The following is a 25,797-nucleotide window of genomic DNA, read 5'->3' as shown; positions in this document are numbered from 1 at the left end:
ATTCAGATTTCAGATTCAGATTTCAGATTCAGATTTCAGATTCAGATTTCAGATTCAGATTTCAGATTCAGATTTCAGATTCAGATTTCAGATTCAGATTTCAGATTCAGATTTCAGATTCAGATTTCAGATTCAGATTTCAGATTCAGATTTCAGATTCAGATTTCAGATTCAGATTTCAGATTCAGATTTCAGATTCAGATTTCAGATTCAGATTTCAGATTCAGATTTCAGATTCAGATTTCAGATTCAGATTTCAGATTCAGATTTCAGATTCAGATTTCAGATTCAGATTTCAGATTCAGATTTTAGATTCAGATTTCAGATTCAGATTTCAGATTCAGATTTCAGATTCAGATTTCAGATTCAGATTTCAGATTCAAATTTCAGATTCAGATTTCAGATTCAGATTTCAGATTCAGATTTCAGATTCAGATTTCAGATTCAGATTTCAGAATCAGATTTCAGATTCAGATTTCAGATTGAGATTTCAGATTCAGAATTCAGATTCAGATTTCAGATTCAGATTTCAGATTCAGATTTCAGATTCAGATTTCAGATTCAGATTTCAGATTCAGATTTCAGATTCAGATTTCAGATTCAGATTTCAGATTCAGATTTCAGATTCAGATTTCAGATTCAGATTTCAGATTCAGATTTCAGATTCAGATTTCAGATTCAGATTTCAGATTCAGATTTCAGATTCAGATTTCAGATTCAGATTTCAGATTCAGATTTCAGATTCAGATTTCAGATTCAGATTTCAGATTCAGATTTCAGATTCAGATTTCAGATTCAGATTTCAGATTCAGATTTCAGATTCAGATTTCAGATTCAGATTTCAGATTCAGATTTCAGATTCAGATTTCAGATTCAGATTTCAGATTCAGATTTCAGATTCAGATTTCAGATTCAGATTTCAGATTCAGATTTCAGATTCAGATTTCAGATTCAGATTTCAGATTCAGATTTCAGATTCAGATTTCAGATTCAGATTTCAGATTCAGATTTCAGATTCAGATTTCAGATTCAGATTTCAGATTCAGATTTCAGATTCAGATTTCAGATTCAGATTTCAGATTCAGATTTCAGATTCAGATTTCAGATTCAGATTTCAGATTCAGATTTCAGATTCAGATTTCAGATTCAGATTTCAGATTCAGATTTCAGATTTCAGATTCAGATTTCAGATTCAGATTTCAGATTCAGATTTCAGATTCAGATTTCAGATTCAGATTTCAGATTCAGATTTCAGATTCAGATTTCAGATTCAGATTTCAGATTCAGATTTCAGATTCAGATTTCAGATTCAGATTTCAGATTCAGATTTCAGATTCAGATTTCAGATTCAGATTTCAGATTCAGATTTCAGATTCAGATTTCAGATTCAGATTTCAGATTCAGATTTCAGATTCAGATTTCAGATTCAGATTTCAGATTCAGATTTCAGATTCAGATTTCAGATTCAGATTTCAGATTCAGATTTCAGATTCAGATTTCAGATTCAGATTTCAGATTCAGATTTCAGATTCAGATTTCAGATTCAGATTTCAGATTCAGATTTCAGATTCAGATTTCAGATTCAGATTTCAGATTCAGATTTCAGATTCAGATTTCAGATTCAGATTTCAGATTCAGATTTCAGATTCAGATTTCAGATTCAGATTTCAGATTCAGATTTCAGATTCAGATTTCAGATTCAGATTTCAGATTCAGATTTCAGATTCAGATTTCAGATTCAGATTTCAGATTCAGATTTCAGATTCAGATTTCAGATTCAGATTTCAGATTCAGCTTTCAGATTCAGATTTCAGATTCAGATTTCAGATTTCAGATTCAGATTTCAGATTTCAGATTCAGATTTCAGATTCAGATTTCAGATTCAGATTTCAGATTCAGATTTCAGATTGAGATTTCAGATTCAGATTTCAGATTCAGATTCAGATTCAGATTTCAGATTCAGATTTCAGATTCAGATTTCAGATTCAGATTTCAGATTCAGATTTCAGATTTCAGATTTCAGATTTCAGATTTCAGATTTCAGATTCAGATTTCAGATTCAGATTTCAGATTCAGATTTCAGATTCAGATTTCAGATTCAGATTTCAGATTCAGATTTCAGATTCAGATTTCAGATTCAGATTTCAGATTCAGATTTCAGATTCAGATTTCAGATTCAGATTTCAGATTTCAGATTTCAGATTCAGATTCAGATTTCAGATTCACATTTCAGATTCATATTTCAGATTCAGATTTCAGATTACAGATTTCAGATTTCAGATTTCAGATTTCAGATTTCAGATTCAGATTCAGATTTCAGATTTCAGATTTCAGATTCAGATTTCAGATTCATATTTTAGATTCAGTTTTCAGATTCAGATTTCAGATTCAGAATTCAGATTCAGATTTCAGATTCAGATTTCAGATTCAGATTTCAGATTCAGATTTCAGATTCAGATTTCAGATTCAGATTTCAGATTCAGATTTCAGATTCAGATTTCAGATTCAGATTTCAGATTCAGATTTCAGATTCAGATTTCAGATTCAGATTTCAGATTCAGATTTCAGATTCAGATTTCAGATTCAGATTTCAGATTCAGATTTCAGATTCAGATTTCAGATTCAGATTTCAGATTCAGATTTCAGATTCAGATTTCAGATTCAGATTTCAGATTCAGATTTCAGATTCAGATTTCAGATTCAGATTTCAGATTCAGATTTCAGATTCAGATTTCAGATTCAGATTTCAGATTCAGATTTCAGATTCAGATTTCAGATTCAGATTTCAGATTCAGATTTCAGATTCAGATTCAGATTTCAGATTCAGATTTCAGATTCAGATTTCAGATTCAGATTTCAGATTCAGATTTCAGATTCAGATTTCAGATTCAGATTTCAGATTCAGATTTCAGATTCAGATTTCAGATTCAGATTTCAGATTCAGATTTCAGATTCAGATTTCAGATTCAGATTTCAGATTCAGATTTCAGATTCAGATTTCAGATTCAGATTTCAGATTCAGATTTCAGATTCAGATTTCAGATTCAGATTTCAGATTCAGATTTCAGATTCAGATTTCAGATTCAGATTTCAGATTCAGATTTCAGATTCAGATTTCAGATTCAGATTTCAGATTCAGATTTCAGATTCAGATTTCAGATTCAGATTTCAGATTTAGATTCCTGATTGAGATTTCCGATTCAGATTTCAGATTCAAATTCAGATTTCAGTTTCATATTCCAGATTTAAATTTCTGATGGTTATTCCGCATCATAAAAAGGGCGTTTTTTGAAAATATTTTTTTGCCTGTAGGTTTAATACTTTTTTCCTTGTTCTGTTGTTGCAGATTTTATTTTTTCTGCCTTTTTTAAAATAAAAAATGTATTTGGTGTATGAATTTAGGGGTTAGTTAGAAGTAAGAAGTATCGACAATCATTTCGATAATTGCGTCAAGGTTCTAGACAAATTTCATGGGTTTTATCTTCAGGAAACAAATGGGTTAAACATAACATTACATTTTGTACACGTTTTCCATATTTCTTCGTTTTTTCGCCATTTTACTGTATAAATTGAATGCATTCGATAATTTCAAAAAGGTAACTGTCGTTTTGAAAAATTGTTTGACAGTTGCAACTTCCCAATGCTAGATGATGCTGTCGTCGGCAGAAGGGCGAGAAAATAATTTGCCCGTCACCTTTTTCAAGCCAGCACCGAATGGCTGCGCGCAACGAAATTCGGAAAAATGCGGAGGAGAAATGATTTGTTACGAAACGACGCAATAAAAGCAAATTCGCGTGATGCCATTGACATTTGACTTTGTGCTGGCTGTTCGCTGTTCTCCCGCATCGCAGCGCACTCGCTAACTTTCAGCTACTCAGTTCAGAGTGACGGTTACTCAGTTGTCGCCAAAACCGCACCTACTCAGTTCTGACTAAACGGCCTTTACTCAGAACTGACTAACAGCCCTTTTCGCGACAACTGAGTCATGGTTACTCAGAATGCGCGAATAATTCTGAAGCGGTTTTGGCCGCTTTTTTCATGCTAAAATACTTAAAACCTGTATTATTATTCAGACAAATGATGGATTGGTTGATTTCATGAATAACAAAAGTCAAAATATTGTTCAAACATCTTTATTTTTGAAAAAAAAAATCGAAAAACTTAATGAATTTTATTTTCGTCCGTCGGGTTTCGTCTTCCGCGCCGGGACCTATTATGCCGTACCAGATTTAGCTATGGACCATTATCACTCCGTCATAGAACCCTGTAATATGAAGAAAATCAGATTAATATTTAGAAATTACCTTTAAAATTAATATTCACCATGTAAATTCTGCTGCACGAAAACAAACCAAGTTAGACCGCCTCGCACAAACTGATCAACATTTACTCAGTTGTCGCCTTCATGCGCTCGAGTTCTCTGAGTGCCGAATTTTCTGACGTCTGAGTAATTTTTCCGCTGATATGTGAGTTCATTAAGATCAGCCGTCGGCTGTTTCATACATGTGGCGACGTCTGAGTAAAAGGTAGTCGGGCTCTGAGTATTTCAAATTTAGCGAGAGTTCCGCGACCGGCTGATGGCCTTTTTCGAAAATCAAACGTGAATTCGCGCTCCGATTCGGAGTTTTCTCTCCCGCTTAGCGCGCGTGTTGTTGATATTCTCGTTTTTCAGTAGTGAAAATAAACAGAGATGCTTCCTCTGTCCTCAGCAAGCACAGCATCCAAAAGGGGAGCACGTGGACCACCGTTGGGTGGGAAGAGGTGGCACATCATAATAACAGAGCGCTGAGCTGAGAGCAAGCGAATGCTGACGGAGGATGTTTGTTTCCTCATCGACACAGCAAAGGTCTCTGGCATTTTCTTCACAATGTGGACGGGACATCCGTGGAATACGGACGGACGAAATTTGCTGCGCTTCTGCCTTGTAGAGTCGTCGATTGCTATAATGGAAGAAGAGGGTGTGTGAGAATTTTCCTCGCAGTGCTACTCCCATTCGTTGGATTTTTGCTCCCTTCTTTTGCCACAGATAGTGGGGGAGGGGGGGGAGAAAGAAAATTTTGTGTCGAAAACTTTTTCTGCTACCCTTTCGCGGTCTGATAGATGTGAATTTTTCGGGTGCTTCCAAGGTCGAGTTTGATAAACGGAACGCGTCCCGGACACCATGGGTGACAGTATTTTGAGCGAAGCAGGTAAGTTTTTCCGGATGTGGTCTCGCGGCGGAAGCATTTTGCAGCGGATGTGAATCCCGTTTGGGCGGAAGGAAAAATCAATTATTTCAATGCCCCTTCCTTTTCTTCTGCTGTCTATTCAACGCCACGGCAGAGAGCTTCGAGATGTTGAAGGCTCTTTATGACTTCACGGCGGTATATCCGAAGACGATTAGCTTTGATGAGGGCGAGTACTTCATCCTGCATCAGACCAGCGCCCGTCAGCGAAACTGGTGGCAAGTGGTCAGCATGAAGGGAAACATTGGATTCGTGCCTTCGAATTATGTCATGAAACTAAAGGTAAAGGAAAGAAGCAGAAAAAAAGGCTCCAACATGGTCGGGGTGCAAGGGCCACAAGGATGAGTCTCAAGCATAGTGTGAACACACGAAAGAAAAATCAATAATTCATTGCATTTTAAATCAGCTTCCAGCTGCCGCACGATAAGTGAATGTGCTTCAGTCACGATCAGGCTTTCCTCCCATGGTCAAACTTAGGTGTTTTTTTCTTCCCTGTTTGCTCTCATGTTGTTTTCCACCTACCTACATCTCCCGGGAAACATTCCATAAATATTTATTCATCTCATCTGACAGGCACATTAATCCTTTTTCCCCACGCCCTGGCAACAAACTTACTCCTTGTGACCTTCGTGTACCCCGTCCATGATTATATTGCGTTACACCGCCGAAAAACCTGCCCTAAACATCAACGTCTCTCGATAATTATTCCCACAGGTGGATCCCAACTTTCTGAACGGCTTCCTCGAGTCCAGCATCGAATCCTTACGTCTTTCGACCGACAAGGAAATCAACGGCATAATCCACCGGGATGAGCTCATCGATCGGCTGCTGGAACGGAAACGGAAGCTGGAAAAGATGCTTAAGGTGAGCCACGTCGTCGTTAAAACTATGCCAATAAGTTTCGCCCCAACAACGACGGCATTATGCAGGTGTTGTCCCGAATTTGGGTCAACGACCGACCTGATGGTACAGTTTTTCGGGGGTTTAAATAAACATGGCTAACATTGCAGGGGCATCATGCATCTATACCTATCTATGCGCATGCAAATAGTACCGTTTTGTATTTATGTTATTTGATATTCCTCTCATTTTTTTCACCCCTTCCACTTACAGAGTGACAGCTCCGACAGTGAAACGGATCCACCGCCGCCACCACCCTCCCAGAAGCCGATGGGAAATGGAAGCGTGAAGCACCTGGTGGATGAGCATCCCTCCTGCAACAACAATTGTACAGGTAGGTTAAATTTATTTTTTTTATTTTTTTCAAACAGCAAAATTCAAGATTCTATATTATTTACTAACTATTAATCTGTTACTGGTTACATTTGAATACAAACTTGTTAAAAATTGGTACATTTATGTTACAAAACAACAACAACATGACGACTTTGTTTGCTTTCGTTTACATAACAAAGAATACCAAGGAAGGATTAATGATTATGTTCTTTCTTCTAAGTCCGTTGAAGATAATTTTTTTTTAATTTACTTTATTTGAAACGGCTCATACCTTTGAGTTTTAAGGAGCCAAACTCGTTTTGTGTTTATAACAATTGATTACTTAGGTCTAGCACTTTTTGTTTCAAGAGGAGAAAAAGATAGAAAGGGAAATAGGAAATTGAAAAGAATTATAAACGGAGATCGACAGCTTTTAGAAAAAGATAAATTTCGAACATGTAGTCCAAATCTAGCGCAGCTAACACATCCCTCACTGGAACATAGGGTGGTTTTCCTCGGGCCCTAAGGGAGTCTATAAAATTCGTTCTAGCGACAAGATGGACCTCGCACGACCAAACACATTGAAGATAATAAAAAGTATACTTATCAAATCATTCGTTTACTTCGCGCAAAGCTGCTTGCGCAGTGATTTTGAAGGGAAAACATTGCACCACGGAAGGTTGTTCTACCATCCGCTAGATGTCACTTGTTATTTTTGTGTTAAAATTGCCGTATTTAACGGTGTATAGGACGCAACTGCATTTTTGAACAAAATTGTTTGAAAACAGTAGGAAATGTTCTTTAAATTTGGGGCCGTTGTATAATAGGACGCACCATGATTTCTAGCCAAAAAATTTCAACAAAAAAAAAACTGCGTGTAATACACCATTAAAAACCTTAACCTTCCAAAGCCGTTCGCAAAATATCCGTTTCGGGAAAATTTAAGTTGTAGTTTGATTTCGTTCTCCTGGCTGTAAATGTTAACCGATTTTGATGGTTTTACATTCATTGGGTAGGTAATTTAGTCTTATTACTCAACATTTCAAAACAAAGTCGATAAGTATAACCAGGTTATCAGAAACTGGTTCAGAAAGTAAAAAGTCCGAAATAACAATTTTATTTTTTAAATACTCATAACTTCTAACAGCTTCTCCGTATTTGAGTGTTTTATTGATGTTTGAAATCGTCAAGAATCCATTTATCCGACAATGTAAAGATATGTTGGGGTTCAATGAAAGTTTTGACCGCTATCTCAGATCTTCCGGTAGAAAAAAATCTTACTTTCAAAAAACGACATCCAGTTTTGTCTTTGCTTAGCTGTTTTTCATTCACCAATGAACCGATTTTCAAAACTCAAATTTTAGTTTTTTGTCGTTAATTTGATCATCATTTTCATAGAACATACTTGGTCTGTCAAAATTCCCAGTTCTTCAGTATGTTGGAATGATGATAAAGAGGTTTGAAATGTGCGCTTCGGGTCATATTGACCCGAACAGCTTTGGAGGGTTAAAAACGGCAACAAAGCACGTCAGTGGCAGAATTGATGGATGGCCCCACTCCACAGCATATTTGGAGGCGAACTTCGACAATTTCTTCTTGTTGCTTAACATTGACTTTCATATACGTTTCGTCGTCCATCACACAGCAGCCATCTTTTGTCAGCATCTTCTCGTAGAGCTCCCGTGCTCGAGTTTTAGCCGTCGATTGTTGCCGCTCATCGCGGTTTGGGAAGCTCTGTACCTTGTATGTATGTAGTCCAGCTCTCTTCTTTGCATTCTGGACTTAGCTCTGTGACATGCCGTTCTTTTTTTCCAAATCACGGCTTGAGTTATTGTCCAATACTTCTATAACTACTTATTCTTTGTTAACCTTTAATCTATCCTCAGATTCTAATCCCGGCCGTGGAAAAAATGACTACCATTCGCCGGTATCATCGAAGCACGAAAAGCTTACCAAAAAGTCCCAATCTAGTCCGGCCGTTGGAGCCGCTGCAGCCATTCCTCAGTTCGTTCAGGAAAGCCCCAGTATGAGCGTGCTCTCGTCCAAGCTGAACCCAGACGAACCGTTGACACCCACGGCTCAGGAAAACAGTGCCATGTCCGAGGTATCCGAAACGGAGGCTACCAATACGGCCACCACAACTACTACCACTACAACTAGTGATGAAATCACGGCCATTTCTCGTGGAGACGAAGAGATCCCCAAAACCGAACCGGAATCGGCCGAGCCGGAAGTTCAAACCGATCTGGAGATGGAACTGGAAACGACCAACAACGAAGACATTACTGCCAGTGAGAATGAACCGCAACCTATCGTGGAAGCTCCGAATGGTCCCAAAGAATCGACAAGCGATCCGGATACGATCGCCGAAAGCCAACATTTGAACGATCTTCCTCTTGCGAAAATTGAACCTCAAGATGTTTACCAAGTAGTTGACGCAATACGCACTAATACTAATCTTAGCCACGAGATGGCTTGCGTAGCGCTGCGTGTTGTTCTCAGTGAACTCGAGCCGCTGCTACCGTGTCCGGTGGTTCGACATCTGGAACCCATCGCCATACACCTGACGGCACCCCTGGACGTGCCCGATCCAGTCCTTGCTCAAACCCATGACGCTCGTCGGCTCCGCATTATATTCAGCGGACTATCCGACTGCAAGAACGACTCCGAGCAGCGCACCTGGATGCTTCATGAGGACGAAGCCGACATCAGTCGCTACCTGAGTGAACTGATTGGCATCCTCACCGATGCGGATCCCAAAATTTGCCGCAATGAAATGGCAGTCGATCACTACCAGAGCGTCATCAATCTGGTGCTGTACTACCAGATGGAAACCCGCTGGTCCATCAGAAAGCTGCTACTCAAAGCGTTCAAAGCCATGTGCCATTTGGACTACACTACGGTTGACATTTTACTAGGATCGGTTCTGCCGTTGGAAATCGTTCAGGATATGATATCGAATGCTCGGGATGTCGAGAAATTGTTGGAACTGGCCAATATGTTGATCATTGTATTTTCCATCGGTCGACGAATGCCCATCAATCAGCAAGGTTCGTGTGAAATGAATATTTCTATCGTTGAAATGGTTAATCTAACTTGGTTTTGTTCTTCTTTCAGAACATCTTCGCGCTGACTTCGTCATATTCCTGCTGAATCTGATCGAAAACCCGCCGGAAACGGACATCCACATGGCCCTGTCCGAAACAATGATCAGCTTGATTCTGTCGTTCAATCTGCAGTTCGACAACTTTACCGACAACGTGGTGCTGGAGGCGATGGAACAGATCCAGACGGCCAAAACGTTTACCGAGAAGATACTGGTGATGATCAATCGGGAGGGTGAGAGGATTATTTTTTAACGGAAATGAGATTTTATAAACCTTGATCGCAATTTGCAGAAGACCCGGTGCATACCCTGAAGCACACACCAGCGCACACGAACCCGGTGCTGAAAATGTTGGTCGATCTGTTCAGCCGACCGGAAACGGCCTCCATATTCTATACCAATGATCAGAGCGTATTGATCGATATTCTGGTGCGGCAGCTGTCGGATCTCTCGGCCGGTGAACCGGTAAGTTAGGGCAAAGTGAACACTACGAGAAGATATTCAAGCGTGAATATATTATTCTTGCAAAATGATGTGAGAATTTGCCATTTTTATTTAAGAAATGTTTGGAACTCGTAGTTGAAACATCGAAAAATGAATTGTTCTACTTACCGCTAGATGTCACTCCGGAATATGTGTTAATTTAGCTAGGACACTGAAACTGTAGTGACATCTCGCGGGTACTAGAAGATACTTGATTTTTGCTTTGCTTCAATGAATGCGCATAACAGGAAGCTTCACGATGTTGAATCAAGCCGATAATAGAACAAACTAGAAAATTAATTGTCAATTTGTTATGATTGGAAGTTCAAGTTTTAGGTACATATTAAAAAGTTTACTTCCGGTTGTCCTTGATTTTTTCGTATATAATTTTAAAGAAGGTTCACGTTTTCCAAACTCAAGCAACTTAATGTGCTATGCAATTTTTGGAACTATTCTTAACAATGTGTCTCTGCTGTCGTGTTCCAACCGATGTTAGAAGGGATACAAAAGGAATATTGTAAAAAATCTATAGGTATTTCAAATCGGCAAACATCAACGGTTTAAATTCTGCGAAATTATAATCTCTTCTCTTATTTTCAAACTATATTTCATGGACAAATAAACTGTTCGACAAATCAAAATTCCTGCAAATACTTCATCCAACTTTTCTTCCAGATTCGCAAATGGTACCTGGAGCTGTGCCGCAAGATTGTCCGCAACACCAGCTACGCCGATCACCAACATCGGAAGCAGGATCTGATGAAAATATTTACCCGCATTTTCTGCGAGGAGACCGAATGCAGCGCCGGGGATCAGCAGATCGTCCGGGAGATAGCCAACGAATTTCCGCAAATATTCAAAGCGTGAAGGCACCGTGACGGTATCACCTTTTCAAACGGGAAAGCTTCATTAGCAATAAACTGGAGCCGGGGATGTTAGCCCTAGGCGGATTCCAGGTTCAAGGAACTTTAACACGGTTTTATAAGGCTCGAGCTTAGACTCCGCATTTATGTTCTTATTCCCAAGTATGCATTTCCGCATAATTTATTTTACCAAAGTGAGAGCCTGTTGTTGACTCCCATCCCATGACTCCAGCGTGAAACGAAACAAAACTTTTTAAAAGTGAACTGGAAAAGTTCCGACATTAATCGCCATAGTCAGTAATTTTTAAAATTAATAACCTTAAAGCAGTTTCAGAAAAAAAAACACAAAACAGAAACATTTTTAAACACAGTTTTTCATACCACTTCTAAAGCAGAAATTTTAGATAGTCTCAAAAACATAACAGAAAGCGTTTAATTAACAGCAGCATACAAAATGTCGGTCTTCATTAGAATTAAATTGTTAAACTTTCAAGCAAAATTTCCCTCAAGGTATACGACGCTAGTCGAAAAACTCTTCACAAAGACAAAACTTCCAACTATGTGAAGCTTTTAAAATACAGCGATTTAGGAAAGAAGAAAAATGAAACACAAATTTACAAGAGAACAGTGTAACCGTCAATTTGTCTATCCAGTTGATCAATCGAAAACGTCTGAAGCATAGCTTTTTATCTAATTTTACATGTACAGAAAGATATTTTTAAGTCTAAAAGTATTCATATAACTTACTTGTTGAAATTTAATCGATAAATTATCTTTCAATTTTGGGCGCTAATTTTAGGATCGAGTTTAAAACAACAAGAAACAAACAAAAAAGGTAAAGTTATTGAGTGTTACTAGTTTCAACTGTTAAGTCATAAGGCATACGAAGTTCGCACACGCATGTTGGAAACGATCTTGTCGGCGGATGTTATTCACTTTTTATATTATAGTCCCACAAATGCCAAAATGAAACACAAAACGAGGAAAAAACATAATAATATTACCTACTTTTAGTCATATGTGTCTCATATTCGAAAACCAAAAAAACCAAAATCAATAAATATTAGAAAACACACCCTTCAGAGCATAAAATACATTTCCTTAGAACCAACCAAATACTAATCCAAAACAATTGAGAACTTTATTTCAAATCCAGAAAGTTACAGAAACTTCGTTGAGTGAAACGAAGCCAAGTTCTAAAAAAGCATAATCCGCGTGGTTTTCCTCGAAACCCCAGAGTAGCAATCAAAAAAGTAAGAAATGAGAATTGTTTGTTTGTTTGTTTTATTGAGTTTATAGAGGCATTAAATTTACAATTCATTCGCCTCTTAAATGAGAATTAAAAAAAAAACCGTTACAAATGATGATGGTACCACACAATTCATAGATCGGCGATGTATGTCGCTAAAGTATCAAAATAAACGACAACAAAAAAAAAAGACACAAAACCACAGAAATTAAGAAACGATATTAATCTAGTTATATTTTGAGTAGTTAAAACAGTCATTTGAAAGTTTATAGATCAGATAACCGATGGGCAGCAGATTAAAGGAGGTCACCTACTATAACGGAGAGAAGAAAAATATTTGTAGCCATTAGAGTGTTGAAGCATTTGAAGAGAATGGAGCCGTATTATAGGGGAGTGCTAAGTTTAGGGTAACGAAAATTAGAAGGATATTAATCGCATGGGCGCGGAAAATAGAAATACAAGGTTTTGTCGAAAACACGTGCTCAAATTTTAATTTTCTGGAATTTCATCAGTTGAAGGTTGCTTAAAAATCTGTTTAAAAAACCGTTAGCGACATCTTGCTGATAGTAGAAAAATAAAATTTTCCCATGGGATTTTTATAGCAACAAAAGGCCTTTCCGTAAACCAATAGTGACACCTGGGTTATAATAGAAAAACCTTCAGATTTATAGCAAAACAGCGGGCGAATTCTAAAGTGATTGACAAAAAATATTGAGTTCTCTTTCCTAATTAAGAAATTTAAATTGAGGTTTTAATTTAAATTATTATTGAACTCGTGGTGGATATTTCCTCAAACTTTCACAACTTGTGCGTCTATTTTCTTTGCCCAAACTTTCCTGATCGGTTTGAAGTGAAACCAATAAAAATAAAACAAGTGGTTGAAAAAAAAAATACTTACCAAAATGTTTTTTTACTGTCGTGAAAGAAATAGAAATTGACCGTTAATTAATTGCTTAGTATTTTAAAATTACCTCTGAAACTAGTAGTGACATCTAATGAATACTAGAAAGTTTTTATGGCAAAATTCAAAATTGAATTTATAGCTAACATCGTTATTAAAAATCTTTATTTGTATGTAATACAAATAATAAATAAATCAATAAATTTTATTGATAACATTCTTTTGGAAAAAGTAAAACAAAATTAGGGAATGGGATGAATCATCCAATAGGATGAAAATCCCAGAAAAAAAGTAAAGTAAAACCAATATTTAAAGAATAAATAAACTGATCATAAAATTTGCGACTCTCATGATGGAAACCAACCCAAGCCCAAAACGCCCGCCATTTTGACATAACCTCATTAGCTACGCGTTTCTTTCAAGAAGGCATTCACTAGGAAAAGTTCATGAAATACTCTTTCGAAAAACCAATTTGTGGTCCTGAAAAGGACCGTTTGATTTGGGTGTGATTACAATCAATCACAAAAATAGCGCATTGCGCTTAAGCACGCTCTCCACGGATGCGCCGAGCCAGCTGGATGTCCTTGGGCATAATGGTGACGCGCTTGGCGTGGATGGCGCACAGGTTGGTATCTTCAAACAGCCCCACCAGATAGGCTTCGCTGGCTTCCTGCAGCGCCGCAACGGCAGCACTCTGGAAGCGCAGATCCGTCTTGAAATCCTGCGCAATTTCACGAACCAGCCGTTGGAACGGAAGCTTACGGATCAGCAGCTCTGTCGATTTCTGGTAGCGACGGATCTCCCGCAGGGCAACCGTTCCGGGACGGTAGCGATGCGGCTTCTTTACGCCTCCGGTGGATGGGGCACTCTTCCGGGCGGCCTTGGTAGCCAACTGCTTCCGCGGGGCCTTTCCTCCAGTGGACTTCCGGGCGGTTTGCTTGGTACGAGCCATTTTACTTGAGACGATTTAACGAAGAACGACTTACGCGGGTTAAACGAAGACTGAGAATGCGTAACGCCAGGACCACCCGTAATATTTATAACCAGTTATGTTTCTACCTACTGTTGCACGACGATTTGGCGCGACAATTAAATATTACCTGTGCAACACGTTACTCTTTTCAGGTGCACGAATTTTTCAAATTTTCGGGGCGTTACTGCTCGAATCTATGAAGGACTTTCGCACGATCAGATCTGTTCAACCAATTGAGGCTTTCTTGAATCACTATTTGAGATCTTTAATGATTGTTTATCAACTCAACTCTGATGAATAAAAACCCAAAGCTTGATTCTATCGAAAATTATCAAACTTCTGATAGAATCAAACATTGATTTCAAATTTTTCATAATTGAGATGGTAAACAAACATTCCATTCAAATCAAATCCAATGTTCTGAATTCGGCTTGGTATACATCTTCGTACTTGAAAATTATCCAATTGTCAATAGGTGATGGAAAGAATTAGATAAACATGTTCAACACGTTCACCGTGGTGTAATTGGCTAACGCACCTTGTACTGAAGCGGAAATTATAAGTGACTGTTCCGTCGGTGAGCCGTTCTTTGATATCTCATGTTTCTATAATATACTTTCACCTTTAAAAATTCAAATTCAAGATATCAAAAAAAAAAAGAAAGCTTCCATTGATTGAAAACAATCATTCGTGTACAAATCCAAATCCTACAAAAATTCGAGCAGAGCAGTATAAATGTTCCGCCTTTGGCCGATGAGACAGTACAAAAAAGGAAAACGTAAATAAACATTAAACAAAAAAGTGCTGTTTTCAAACGTTTCGCAAACCAATGCGGCGTTCGCAATTCTTTTTCAAACAATTTTGTAATTTTTTGTAATTTTGCCATTTAAGTCAAATTCCCGTATACAAAATGAAAGTAATCGAACTACGTCCGGATCGCTCGCTGTTGCGGTCCAATTTTGACGGGTACAAACTTTCGCTGGAACCGGTACCGTTGCTGCGGCAGGAACTGTCGGACCAATGCTGTCCGGATCGAGTGAAGCCAACCGGGGACGATAACTACTCTTGTTTGCACGCGCAACTGTTCGGGCTGCAGAACCACCTGGTACGGGATCCCTGGACCTCGGGGAGTTGTTACTACGTGGATCGAAGTTGCACCGTTCGGCGGGTGCAGTACTGTGACGACGAAGGCCGCCTGAAGCCGGTAAGTTCGGTTTTTAAAATTGTTAGAAAGCGGGAACGAGTCGATGGGGATTATAACTGTTCGTTGGTGTTTATTTCGGAGCGACTGGCTTTGGTAGGGGATGGTCAGAGTGGATTGCGGATAGTTGAAACTGGGGACCGGAAGCGAGGGGATGAATGGAAGGGGAAGTTTGGGTACGAGTGTGAGGAGCTGCCTGAAGGTGGTATGATCCTGTTGGATGGTCGCTTTGAGGTTGTGGTCGGTGGTGAGCGACAGATTCATGCGGTTTGTGCTTCTATCAGGCGGGATGAGAGCTGTTTTAGGACGGTTCTGAGGTGGTTCAAGATTGTGCAATCAGATGCTTCCAACGAGTGGAAGTATCATTCCTTAAGGGTTCTGGAAGGCAGAGGATTTCCTTGGTATTGCAGCTTAGAAGTCAAAAGCACCGGTTTGGTGATGATCAGCGATAAACCCTTTAGTTTTGTGTCGGATTCTGAGACCCCTTTCGAGCGTAAGGAAGCAGAACAAAACGGAACTAAACCGCAGGAGAATGAAACTACTGAGACAATCCTATTTACTTGGTCGCAAACCGTAGGAGATTTGACTATCAAAATTCCCAAAGAGGAAGGGTTTAGCTACCGGATAACGAACGACAATATGATTCTAAAAGTCGTAAGAAATGAGACGGTGGTTTTGGATGGAGAATCTTTCTACGCAAAAGTCGATCCAGAATTGACCTCTTGGACGAATGAAACTAACGAGCTCCAGATAACGCTTTTTAAAGCTAACAACTCGTTTTGGCCGTTTCTTTTTCCCGGTAGTCCCGAAGAGTCAGACCCACAACGAACAGAACAGGACGAAGAACAACTTCCGGTATCGAACATTACCTCTCAGTTGGAGGATTGCGATTTTGGGATTGGCGGGGAGGAGAAAGAATACGTTTTGGAACGGCTAGATCTAGCGACTCATGAAGCCACCCACAAAGCACTCCTAGGCAGTAACGCCCCTTTATTCAATGTCACATTGCGTTCCGGATTTCCGGCTGCGGTCGCTCTCAGAAACGACGTCGATGCGTGCGTTTGGCTGCAGCAACCTGGAGCCACCGATTGGTCTTTACGGCACGAAGGAACCCTCCATGCTTTCGGATACGTCCAGGCCTCAAAGCAGCAGCGAAAATTTCTAGCATGTGCACCGGATATGTCCTACGGCATAATTTGTGAACCGGAACGTCACGTTTTTATCTACAAATCGAGCTACGGGATTGGTGCCAGTGGCTTGCGCAATCGATCCGGACCCCAAGTCACCATCGGCCAGCAGAAACTGATCACCCTGCCCGAAGGAACCGGCGAAATTCTCGGAACGTCAATCGAAAACGAATACACAATCCTGCTAACGGAAAGTCACGTGTTGTTGCTCCAGTTGTGCATCGAAGAGTAACATAGCTAATAAAACGAAAAACACTTTATTTCATAAATTAGTCTTGGTCTATATTTTTCTGACGATTGAGAAAAGTGAGATGTACGACATAATCTGGATGCGAGAAGCTTCCGGGGATTTTCTGTTTTGTCTATTTAACAAACAGATGTGCCACGTCTTTACATGCGGACTTAATATCCGGATATTGGTACTGGAATCCTAGCTGAACCGGTTTCTCCGGAACCACTTTAGCACCCTGGGTCAGCAGAACTGCTCGCTCCTTTCCGAATATGAGATTAAGTACAAACTCCGGCAGCGGAAACAGAGCCGGTCGAATCAGCGCCGAGGCGAAGGCCTTAAATTAATAACATTAAATTTATGAATTGAAACATTCAAAATGCCCTTATCCGAACTAACCTTGGTAAAATCCTTGTTTGTAATAAGTTGTGGCGCAACACCATTCAGGATACCCGAAACTTTATCATTCTCAATGGCAAATTTAATCAGCTGGCACAGATCGTGTATGTGAATCCAGGGCAAATCGTGACTTCCGTCACCAATCGGCCCTCCAAGCCCGAACCAAAACGGCAAAATCAGCGACTGAATCATTCCTCCCTCACGGCCGATGACAACTCCGCTGCGAACTTTCACCCCCCGACAGATCGAGTTTTCCGAAAGGTTTGCCGCCTTTTCCCACTCCACACACAGCTTGGACATGAAGTCGAACTCGACCGTTTTAGCTTCCTCGGTATTGGGTTTCGGTCCAGCCGGATAATGACTAACCCCCGAAATACTGACAAACACCCGCGGTTTCACCGTAGCCTTTTCGATGGCCCGGGCGCAAGCCGCCGTCGTATTGATCCGGCTGTTCCAAACGTTTTGCTTGAAACCGGAAGTCCATCGGCGGCTCGGATCCAGCACGTTCTGTCCCGCCAAGTTAACCACCGCCGACGTTCCATCCGGGAGCCCGTCTTTTTCCAAATCGTGCCAGGTCATGTGTTTGATGGCCGGCATCCGGGAAATGGTCGTCACTTCGTACCCATCCGCCTGCAAGATTTTCACCAACCGTTTGCCCACGAATCCGGTTCCACCGCCTACAAAAATTAGAAAATGTTCGTTATATAATTTAAAAAAAATTACTTTTTTGTGAACTTACCGATAACGACATGTTTAAGCGACATGTCTCTTATTTATTCTTTTAAAAATTTTAAATATTTGAATTAGATATTATACAGGAATTGCGCCTGTTGCCAATCACCAATAAACTTGTGTCGGCCCCTAAATCCGCCGGCTGCACAGCTAGAGCAGCAGCAGCAGCAGCAATATCGATTGTTTACAAATAAAACAAAAGTTTTGCTGATCTGTTTTGTTTTCGTTTTGCGATGCCTCATCGGCCGCATTGTTTTGAAAATGTCTTATCCCCGTTGCTTGTTTACAGTGTTGTGCAAAAAAAAACATACAAACAATTTTATTTTTCAAACTCAATTTTGCGAATTTTTGGCCAGCTTTCAACGTTTTGTTTTTCTTTAATTTAACACTCTTCCTTACCCGTTTTTTAACCATTGAAATTCTAGGAGCATCAATTTGATCTTTTCTTAGGTGATGGAAAGAGTTAGAGAAACATGAGGTATCAAAGAACTAAAGAACATAAGCCGTAAATATCATGAATTTTTCGAAAAAGGTCACCTGCGAAAATGTGATTATTTTCAGGTACAAAGATGTACCAAGCGATTTCATAACATCAGTATTTTTATCAATTTGCGCGCAAGACTGCACGCTTCTCTTTAAAACTCGAAATTAAGTAGTTTCGGTTCAAAACAGCACTTCAGTGGCAGCCCTTAACTTTGAGTTCGACTGGGCAATCGCAAAACTAAGTTCTGATAGGCATACTCAATACTAAGTTCGGCAGCCGAACTCAAATTTATCCTCTTTATTCGAGGGTAGCTTATTTTCAGGGAATTAAAGGATGATTAAAATTTGTTGTACCCGGATGTTGCTGTTCCGGTACATTGCATTGCAATTACAGAGCGGTGGAAAGTTTTGACATTCCCGGTCAAAGAAAACTTCCGGATGTTACTTCCCTCGGGAAGTAAACAACATCCGGAAGTTTCCGGACATTCCAAGCCGCTCACCATATGATGAAAATGGCGGACAGAATTTTACGCTGACACGATGAACATGCATTCCATTATGAAGTTCCTTCATATCTTCCGGTAATTGTTCCGGAACGACAAAATTTTGCGACGTGTTCGTTGGTTGCTGCTCTGGTTCGGACTGAACTCGCTAAGTGTTTTCAGTCCAACAAAGGAGGTTCAATTTTTAGTTCATAAGGTCGAACTCAGCTTTGATCCCTCGCCGAAGGAAAAAAAAAGGGATCAATTTTGAGTTCGCAGTTCGAACTCCATTTTGGTCCATCGCAAGGAGGAAAATGGGTACTTAACTTTAAGTTCATAGAATCGAACTATGTTTTGAACCTCGGTCATACTTAATTTTGAGTTAAAAAAAAGAGCGTGCGGTTAATTTTTGCTTTAACTTAAGCTAGCTTACATTAGATCTACTCACGGGCCCGTTTTCCTACCGTAACATCAAAACGCACTACAATCACAGCTTGGACGACACAGGTGTATCAAAGCTTTCTTTCTTAGTACACGCAGCCAAAAGGTTTTTTATTTCAAAGGAAAGTGCCGGAAAAACAAAGGATTTTTTCCTTTGGTTTTGGGATAAATAAAAATTCCTCTGGTTCAAAAGCATTTTCGTTTGTTTCAAAAATTTTTTCTTTTGAAAAATCTTTGAATCAAAATCTTAATAATTTGAAACAAAAAACAGTTTCATTTGATACAAAGTTGTTTTCGTTCGCCACAATGTAATTTAGATTTAGATTTAAAAAGATTGGTTCATTGAACCATTTTCCATTTATTCCAATTGGAAGACATATTTCCTGTTGTTTTGAAATTCCTATCAGGAATTTCAAAACTAAAAAGAAAGAAATTGATATGTTAAATTTATTTTTATTTACAAAAGATGAAACACTTGGCCACAAACTAGTTCACTAAAATCGATCCGGTCCAAATTTTCGTCGACCTGACCGCTGGATTTGGAGCGGTGTCATCGTGCGCAGCTTTCATCTCGGTTGAGGCATCCAGGGAAACCATCCTTCGGCCACTCTTCGGCTCTGGTTCTGTAAAAACGCACTCACTTATAGAAAATCTTTGATATTCACTCTTTAATTAACATACTTACCAAAACTTCATAAAACAAATATAGCTAACTCTGACCTACATTTTCACACGACCGACCAAAGTTGATTCGATTTTTCGGTTTTGTATTCTTCTTGCAATGCAAATCAAAATATCTTTTAAATCAAAGGCTGAAGTTTTTATTTAAAGGAATCATTTCTTCAAGTTTGAAACATTTTCCTTTGGTCCACAAAAAGTTTACTTTGTTTTGAAAGAAATAAGCTCAATAAACATTTATTTAGAATCAAAGTATTTGCTTAAAATCAAAATCCAAAAATATTTAGTTCAAAGAATTAATTCTTTGTTTCAAAAAATATTTTTTTGAATCAAAAACAAAAGTTTTTGGTTCAAATATAACAGGAGTTAGGTTCGAAAAAATGAATGTTTTGAAACAAAATCATTTTTGTTTTGTTTCAAAAGCCTAGTTTTCTCTGCGTGTATCACAGAATCTGCTGGCAGCCCTTCCAGGCTGCACTGCTCCACGGGTGCATGACAATGACCCGGAGCACCGCCGACGTCTGCTTTTGGCTGGATCTTTTCGACCTTGTCATGCGACGGCTGATCGGCTTGCAAAAAAAAAAACGATTCCAAATTCCTAACAACGACACTCGACCAACAACGATTGAGCCCAAAAAATAAACGACCCTGTCGATCATCAAGCGCGGCATAATGATCGGTTCGTGCAGTATTACAAACAATAACTCACCCAATGGGGTCGTTGATTTCGATCCGGTTTTCTTGCCACCGGCTATTTCACGGATCTCGGCGAAGCTGCGTCTCTATGCTGGTTCCTACAAATCCAAAGTCATGACGAAGCCCATTATGAAGGGAAGGTCTGATTGGTTTCACTCACTTTTGATGTTTTCTTTTGTCGTCTTCTTCAATTTATTTCGTCTACCGGTCATTGTCATGAGCCTTCCGCATCAGGGAGATGGCATCCCTATCCTTTGTCATTGAATTTGACAACCATCAAAATTACGGGCCCACGATTTTGTGGGCCCATAACAAACCTGACATTTTGCTGTCAAGGACCCGAACTAAATGTCAAATGCTAGAGAAGTATGGTTGATAGCACACTAACACATCAATCATTCTGATTCCTCATTGGTTGAAATTTTGACTTTTGAGACTTCGTACTGCTTTGAGAGGAAAACACCATAAACGTCTCTCCCGATGGATAGAAAAAAGAAAAAGATTCTAGTTCGAAAGAAGAACTAGATTGCCACCTCCCTGTTCCGCATCCAATAAGCCGGGTTTATATCAGCGTGTTCGTAAATCGATTTTTTTTCTTTCGAAGGGATTTTTTGTATCGATGCGTTTGTAAATTATAAACAAACGTACGAAAACGCATTGGAAAGTGATTTGACATCTACCAAAAAAAAATGATGCACCACCAAAAAAAAATCAATTTACGAACGCGCCGTATGACGCCGTGCATTCTCCTACGTACCAGTGTTCTGCCTTCAGGGAGTACCTAACTTGTTTATTTTGTCCGTGTACATGTTGTATGTTTTATCTCACCTGCCAGAAGCCTCCAAAATCTGCTGCTGCTCCGAATCAGCTGGAGAAGAACGTCTGGTACATCAACGGAATGACGTATTTCGTTTGCCACTCTATATGTTGTTGTCTTGCTGTGTTTTTTTACGTTGTTACGCGTATTTTTGTTTGACATCTTACATACTAAACTATGAATACTCGAGTTTGGCTCGATTTAACCCAATCACTTCACGCGCAAAATTAAACAATCACAAATTCATTCTGGTCCATTCTTGGGTCTAATTTATACAAGAATTGAATCAACGAAATAAGATCCAATCCAGTGAAAAAACGGGCAACCCCACTCGTGTTGCATTAACTGTCAAACGGTTTAGAACTGCGTAAAATTGGATCCAAATTTCATCAATTTTGGAGCAATCCTTATACCAGTTCTAAAAAAATGTGAGATGAAACTGGTATAATGGAACACGGATGCGGTTGCTTGGGTCGGAATTTGGGTCTAAACCGGCTGTTTGGACCACGGATACAGGTGCCCTAACGCTACATTCTTCTCAAAAAATCATTAAGCACTGTTAGAAGCCGCATATAGATTCCACTCTACCCTTCCGAAATTTTGTATGCAATGCTTATCAGCTATTCTCCAGCTTGTCAAACGAACAGCTGATTTCTCATTGTTTACAATTTTTATCTTTGACATACATAGAGTTAGCACTTATCGGCATTGAGATTCTGCAACCTCTTCCTTGGGTGTATAGAACTTAGCTTAGCTTGATTGAATACTCACATCCACCTTGAATCATTGAACCCGAAATACTCCTTAAGATGTCTGAATAAAGAACTTATAAGTATTCTTGTACAACATTCGGATTCCGAGATCGCAGGCGTGGCTCAGTAGAACAAGTTCCACAAGACCAACGGTTGCTACTCCACGATTGACCGAGGCCATCAATTTTGTTCAGAGGTCAAATAAAAGGAATCTGGGATTGGCTACACATTCACAATGCACAAAACTGATGATACTCTTTTTTTAAACATCAATAACGACGCCGTCTTTTTTGGGTGTATGGAACTGTTTAAAAGGTTTTAGTATAAGACCTACAGGGAGCCTAATGATGTACAATCAAAAATTTTATGAAGGGTTAAAAGTTTTTCATATCATCAATTAATAATATGATCACACGGAATAAAAACTCAACAGACAAGTTCATTTTTGTTCGATAAAAATGTATTTCTTAATCAATATTGGCACATTGAGTTCACATAAAATTCGCAAAAGTACTAAACGTTTCCATAAAAAAGCTATGCGCCTAAGGAATATAATCGTGTGTCCCTACATCTTTGTTTTAGTCAACGGAAATAAGCTTCACTTCAGCAGTACTTGTCCCTAACGCGAAATGTAACGAACTAATCAGAGCGTGCGAAAACCGAAAAAAACAAAATCTAACAGTCAGGCAATTCAACTTTCAACATTCGAATTTACAATTCGTCCAGCTCCATATCGAATTCGCTTCCGTAGCCGCAGGTATCGTCTACGTAGGAAACCTTGGCGGCCACACCATTGGACACCCCCCGATCGCTGTACAATTGCTCCAGGTAGTCATAGAATTCGCTATACATCTTAAACAGATACCGGATAAGTCACATCATCAACACCACGAACACCGACACGAAGGCTATCGCCGGTACGACTCCGAGACGGGGTGCCGCACTTCCCCAGCCACATTCCAGATCTTTTTTCAGGACGTCCAGCAGACTTTCGTCCTTTTTATTGCTGCAGGTGGCCTCTCGCAAGTCATCTGCGGATTGTTCGCAGTCTTGATTGTTACCGGACATCATCACCGACGACAGCTGGTGCTTGAAGTAGCTGTTGAAGCTGCTATTCTCGGTCCACGGTTGGGCTGGGCACATGTATTGACGGCGTTTGCGCTGCCAGAATTCGACCCATCTGCGGGAAAAAAGGGAATTTTGTTAGAAAAGTTCCATTTAGTATAGGGTATAGACTTACCCAAGTTCACAATCACATGCTAGCGTATTTCCAGAGATTCGTAGATTTGTTAAGAAAACGTATTCTGGTAGATGTAGAAAATGTGCAGAGTTTGGATTGGGTACCGATTGAAGTAGATCGTTACTATACTCCAGATCCAGGGAAATGTTCCGAACTGCTTTTCCAATGTTTTTGAAGAAATTGCTTGGTAAGCTGGCCAGCGATGTGTTGTAGAAGGTGATCTCAAGATTGGCGGCTTGAACACCCTTCAACACGCTGTCAGCCAGTTTGTTGAAGCCTTGACCTCCGAAAGTGATACTCTTCAGCTTTTTCGGAAGCAGACCTTCCATTTCACGCCGAAGATCACTGGATGAGGCCGAAACCGGTTTCGAAGTTTTTGCGCTGCTCGACGATCCATCCGAAGACGTTTTGAGGGCTTCGATCCACAGTTCCCTGAGGTTGGCAGCGTTTTCCAAAATTCGAGGAATGTTGAAATGTTGAATACTTGGGTACGATGAAATTCGAAGGGTTCTCAGGAAGTTCAACTTGTTGAGAATGCCGTTCTAGGGAAGGAGAAATAAAATGTAAGTTTTGAACGTGTTGTAGTGGCTACTACTACCTCAATGCCGTTAAGGTTGAGATTCGCAATGTCTAGGTATTCGAGGGTATCTGCAGCTCCCAGAAGACTGGTGTTGGTCATAATTGTGATGGGATTTCCAGCCAGAGATAAAGATCTGAAAAATAATTGAACGTTCAGAATTTGTTGGGTATTTCTTAACAATCGTTCGTACTAACTTCAAATTCGGTAAAGAATGAGTGATCAATGGCACGTGGGTGAGGTCATTCTCTGACAGATCCAACTCCCGTAGCGACGACATGTTAGCCGCCAGCTCCGGCGGGATGGTTGGTAGATTGTTGTGAGAAATTTTCAGAATTCGAAGCGTGGGATTGGCCAATTCGGGAACAGAACTCAGCGAAATATTCGATAGACGCAGCTCGATGAGACTGTTTTCGAGACCGACAAAGGCCTTACCCATTACCTCGAGTTCATCGTTGTGGGATAGATCCAGCAACGATAAACGAGGCAGAGTGGCGAATGCTGCATCCTCCAGGCGTACCAAGCGATTGTGAGACAGGTCCAATACGGAGAGGCTCTGAAAAGTAGTGATTATTTGAGGAAATATTTTTCCAATATGTCTGAAAAATTTTACGTACCCTAAACTTATTTGACAGATCAATGCTGTGAATGGCGCCTATGTGGTTGTGACTCAAGTCCAGTTCGCATAATGCCAGAGCCGCAAGATTTGACAACGAACTCACGGGAATCTTTGTAAACTGGTTGTGGGACAGATCCAAGCGTTCCAAACCCTCTTCAAGAATCAAACTATCGGGAAGATATTTCAAATTGTTGAATGCAAGTTCCAAAATCCTCAATCCCTTGACATTGCGGAACAAATCCGTCGGAATTTCCGATATCATGTTATTCGACATCTTCAAAACCTGTAACTTCCTCGTGTATCTAAAAGTGTCAAAATCTACATCGTTGATGGCATTGTTCTCCAAATTCAACCACTGCAAATGGGGCATGTTTCCAAACACCTCCCGACTCGTATTGGTCAGTTTGTTTCCGGCCAGCGATAACCTCATGATGGACAGCTCCAACGGCTTGAAATAGCCTCCGACAATCTTGGAAATATTGTTATTCGACAAATCCAGTGCCTTGATGTTGGTATGCGCCACCACGTGGTCGTTTCGTCCGTTGCTAATCGACGTATGGGTAGCAAACATCGGTGAAGATTCGTTACTGTTTCCGTTCTGATCGAAAGATTCTCCCAGCACCTTGATGCGATTGTGGCTAGCGTCCACTTCCAGTGATGTTAAAGAACCGACCTGAGAAAAGATAGGTAGTTATTTAGACTTTTTCTGCTTAGAAATTAAGTATTAGTTACTGGTTACCTGGTCGAAGAAATCGAAGTCAAACACCGTGAGAAGGTTGTAAGCGAGGTCCAGCTTCTCCAGTTCGGGAAGGTTCTGTAAAACGTAGAAATTGAGTTAGTTCTATTAAATCCTTCCAAATGGTTGCTTAATTTGATTACATTTTTGAATTCGTAAATTATTGATATTAACTTCTAACTTCTCTGCCTAAGCTGCAGATATCAAGACGCAATTTGACATGATTTTTCAATGAAATTACTGAAAAAAGCATTACATAAAAACATCACAGAATTGTTGGGTAAAATCACAGAAAGTCAGATTTTATTTTCGTCAAAACACATATTTTTTTCGGCTTTCTTGCTATTGAGTCCCGTGGTATGGCAAAATATTTCAACAAATACAAAAAATAACTTTAAAATTGACAAAAAACGATGTTTTCGTCCATTTTACCATCGCTGTGATTTTTTTTTAAATTTTTCCACTTTTCCTGATTTTGTCGTTTTGGTTTTTGACATTATTTCAGATTGCCAT

The 25,797-nt window shown here is 39.7% G+C and overlaps 5 protein-coding genes across 6 annotated transcripts in view; 2 read left to right on the top strand and 3 right to left on the bottom strand.

The window, feature by feature from the left end:
* Positions 1–4,561: 4,561 nt before the first annotated feature.
* LOC129738497 (NCK-interacting protein with SH3 domain) lies at positions 4,562–12,161 on the top strand. Its single transcript, XM_055729716.1, has 8 exons — positions 4,562–5,189; positions 5,323–5,507; positions 5,940–6,089; positions 6,339–6,459; positions 8,327–9,490; positions 9,558–9,779; positions 9,839–10,011; positions 10,705–12,161. Exons 1-8 carry the CDS (start codon positions 5,162–5,164, stop codon positions 10,894–10,896), a joined length of 2,235 nt encoding a protein of 744 aa, XP_055585691.1. The 5' UTR covers positions 4,562–5,161; the 3' UTR covers positions 10,897–12,161.
* A 1,296-nt stretch (positions 12,162–13,457) lies between these two features.
* Positions 13,458–14,035, bottom strand: LOC129757629 (histone H3.3A-like). Its single transcript, XM_055754903.1, has one exon. The coding sequence runs from the start codon at positions 13,992–13,994 to the stop codon at positions 13,584–13,586; it is 411 nt and encodes a 136-aa protein (XP_055610878.1). The 5' UTR covers positions 13,995–14,035; the 3' UTR covers positions 13,458–13,583.
* A 799-nt stretch (positions 14,036–14,834) lies between these two features.
* Positions 14,835–16,675, top strand: LOC129751906 (nudC domain-containing protein 1). The gene has a single exon (XM_055747680.1). It carries the CDS (start codon positions 14,926–14,928, stop codon positions 16,633–16,635), a length of 1,710 nt encoding a protein of 569 aa, XP_055603655.1. The 5' UTR covers positions 14,835–14,925; the 3' UTR covers positions 16,636–16,675.
* Positions 16,660–17,956, bottom strand: LOC129751915 (epimerase family protein SDR39U1). The gene is made up of 3 exons (XM_055747693.1): positions 17,771–17,956; positions 17,032–17,708; positions 16,660–16,969 (listed from the first exon to the last, which is right to left on the bottom strand). Exons 1-3 carry the CDS (start codon positions 17,793–17,795, stop codon positions 16,766–16,768), a joined length of 906 nt encoding a protein of 301 aa, XP_055603668.1. The 5' UTR covers positions 17,796–17,956; the 3' UTR covers positions 16,660–16,765.
* A 4,598-nt stretch (positions 17,957–22,554) lies between these two features.
* Positions 22,555–25,797, bottom strand: part of LOC129740732 (chaoptin) — a 290,271-nt gene continuing 287,028 nt past the window's right edge. The window contains exons 4-9 of one of the 2 annotated variants that reach the window (XM_055732525.1): positions 25,288–25,362; positions 24,547–25,221; positions 24,127–24,485; positions 23,948–24,065; positions 23,353–23,894; positions 22,555–23,292 (exon numbers count right to left, since the gene is read on the bottom strand). In XM_055732525.1, the coding sequence (XP_055588500.1) occupies positions 22,986–23,292; positions 23,353–23,894; positions 23,948–24,065; positions 24,127–24,485; positions 24,547–25,221; positions 25,288–25,362 (2,076 nt within the window). In that variant the 3' untranslated portion in view covers positions 22,555–22,985. The remainder of the gene's footprint in view (positions 23,293–23,352; positions 23,895–23,947; positions 24,066–24,126; positions 24,486–24,546; positions 25,222–25,287; positions 25,363–25,797) is intronic. The other variant, XM_055732526.1, reaches the window with a different exon arrangement.

This window comes from Uranotaenia lowii, chromosome 1, assembly GCF_029784155.1.
Source record: "Uranotaenia lowii strain MFRU-FL chromosome 1, ASM2978415v1, whole genome shotgun sequence".
Lineage (NCBI taxonomy): Eukaryota > Metazoa > Arthropoda > Insecta > Diptera > Culicidae > Uranotaenia > Uranotaenia lowii.
The sequence above is the reverse complement of the archived record's forward strand: the minus strand, read 5'-3'. Positions and strand labels throughout refer to the sequence as shown.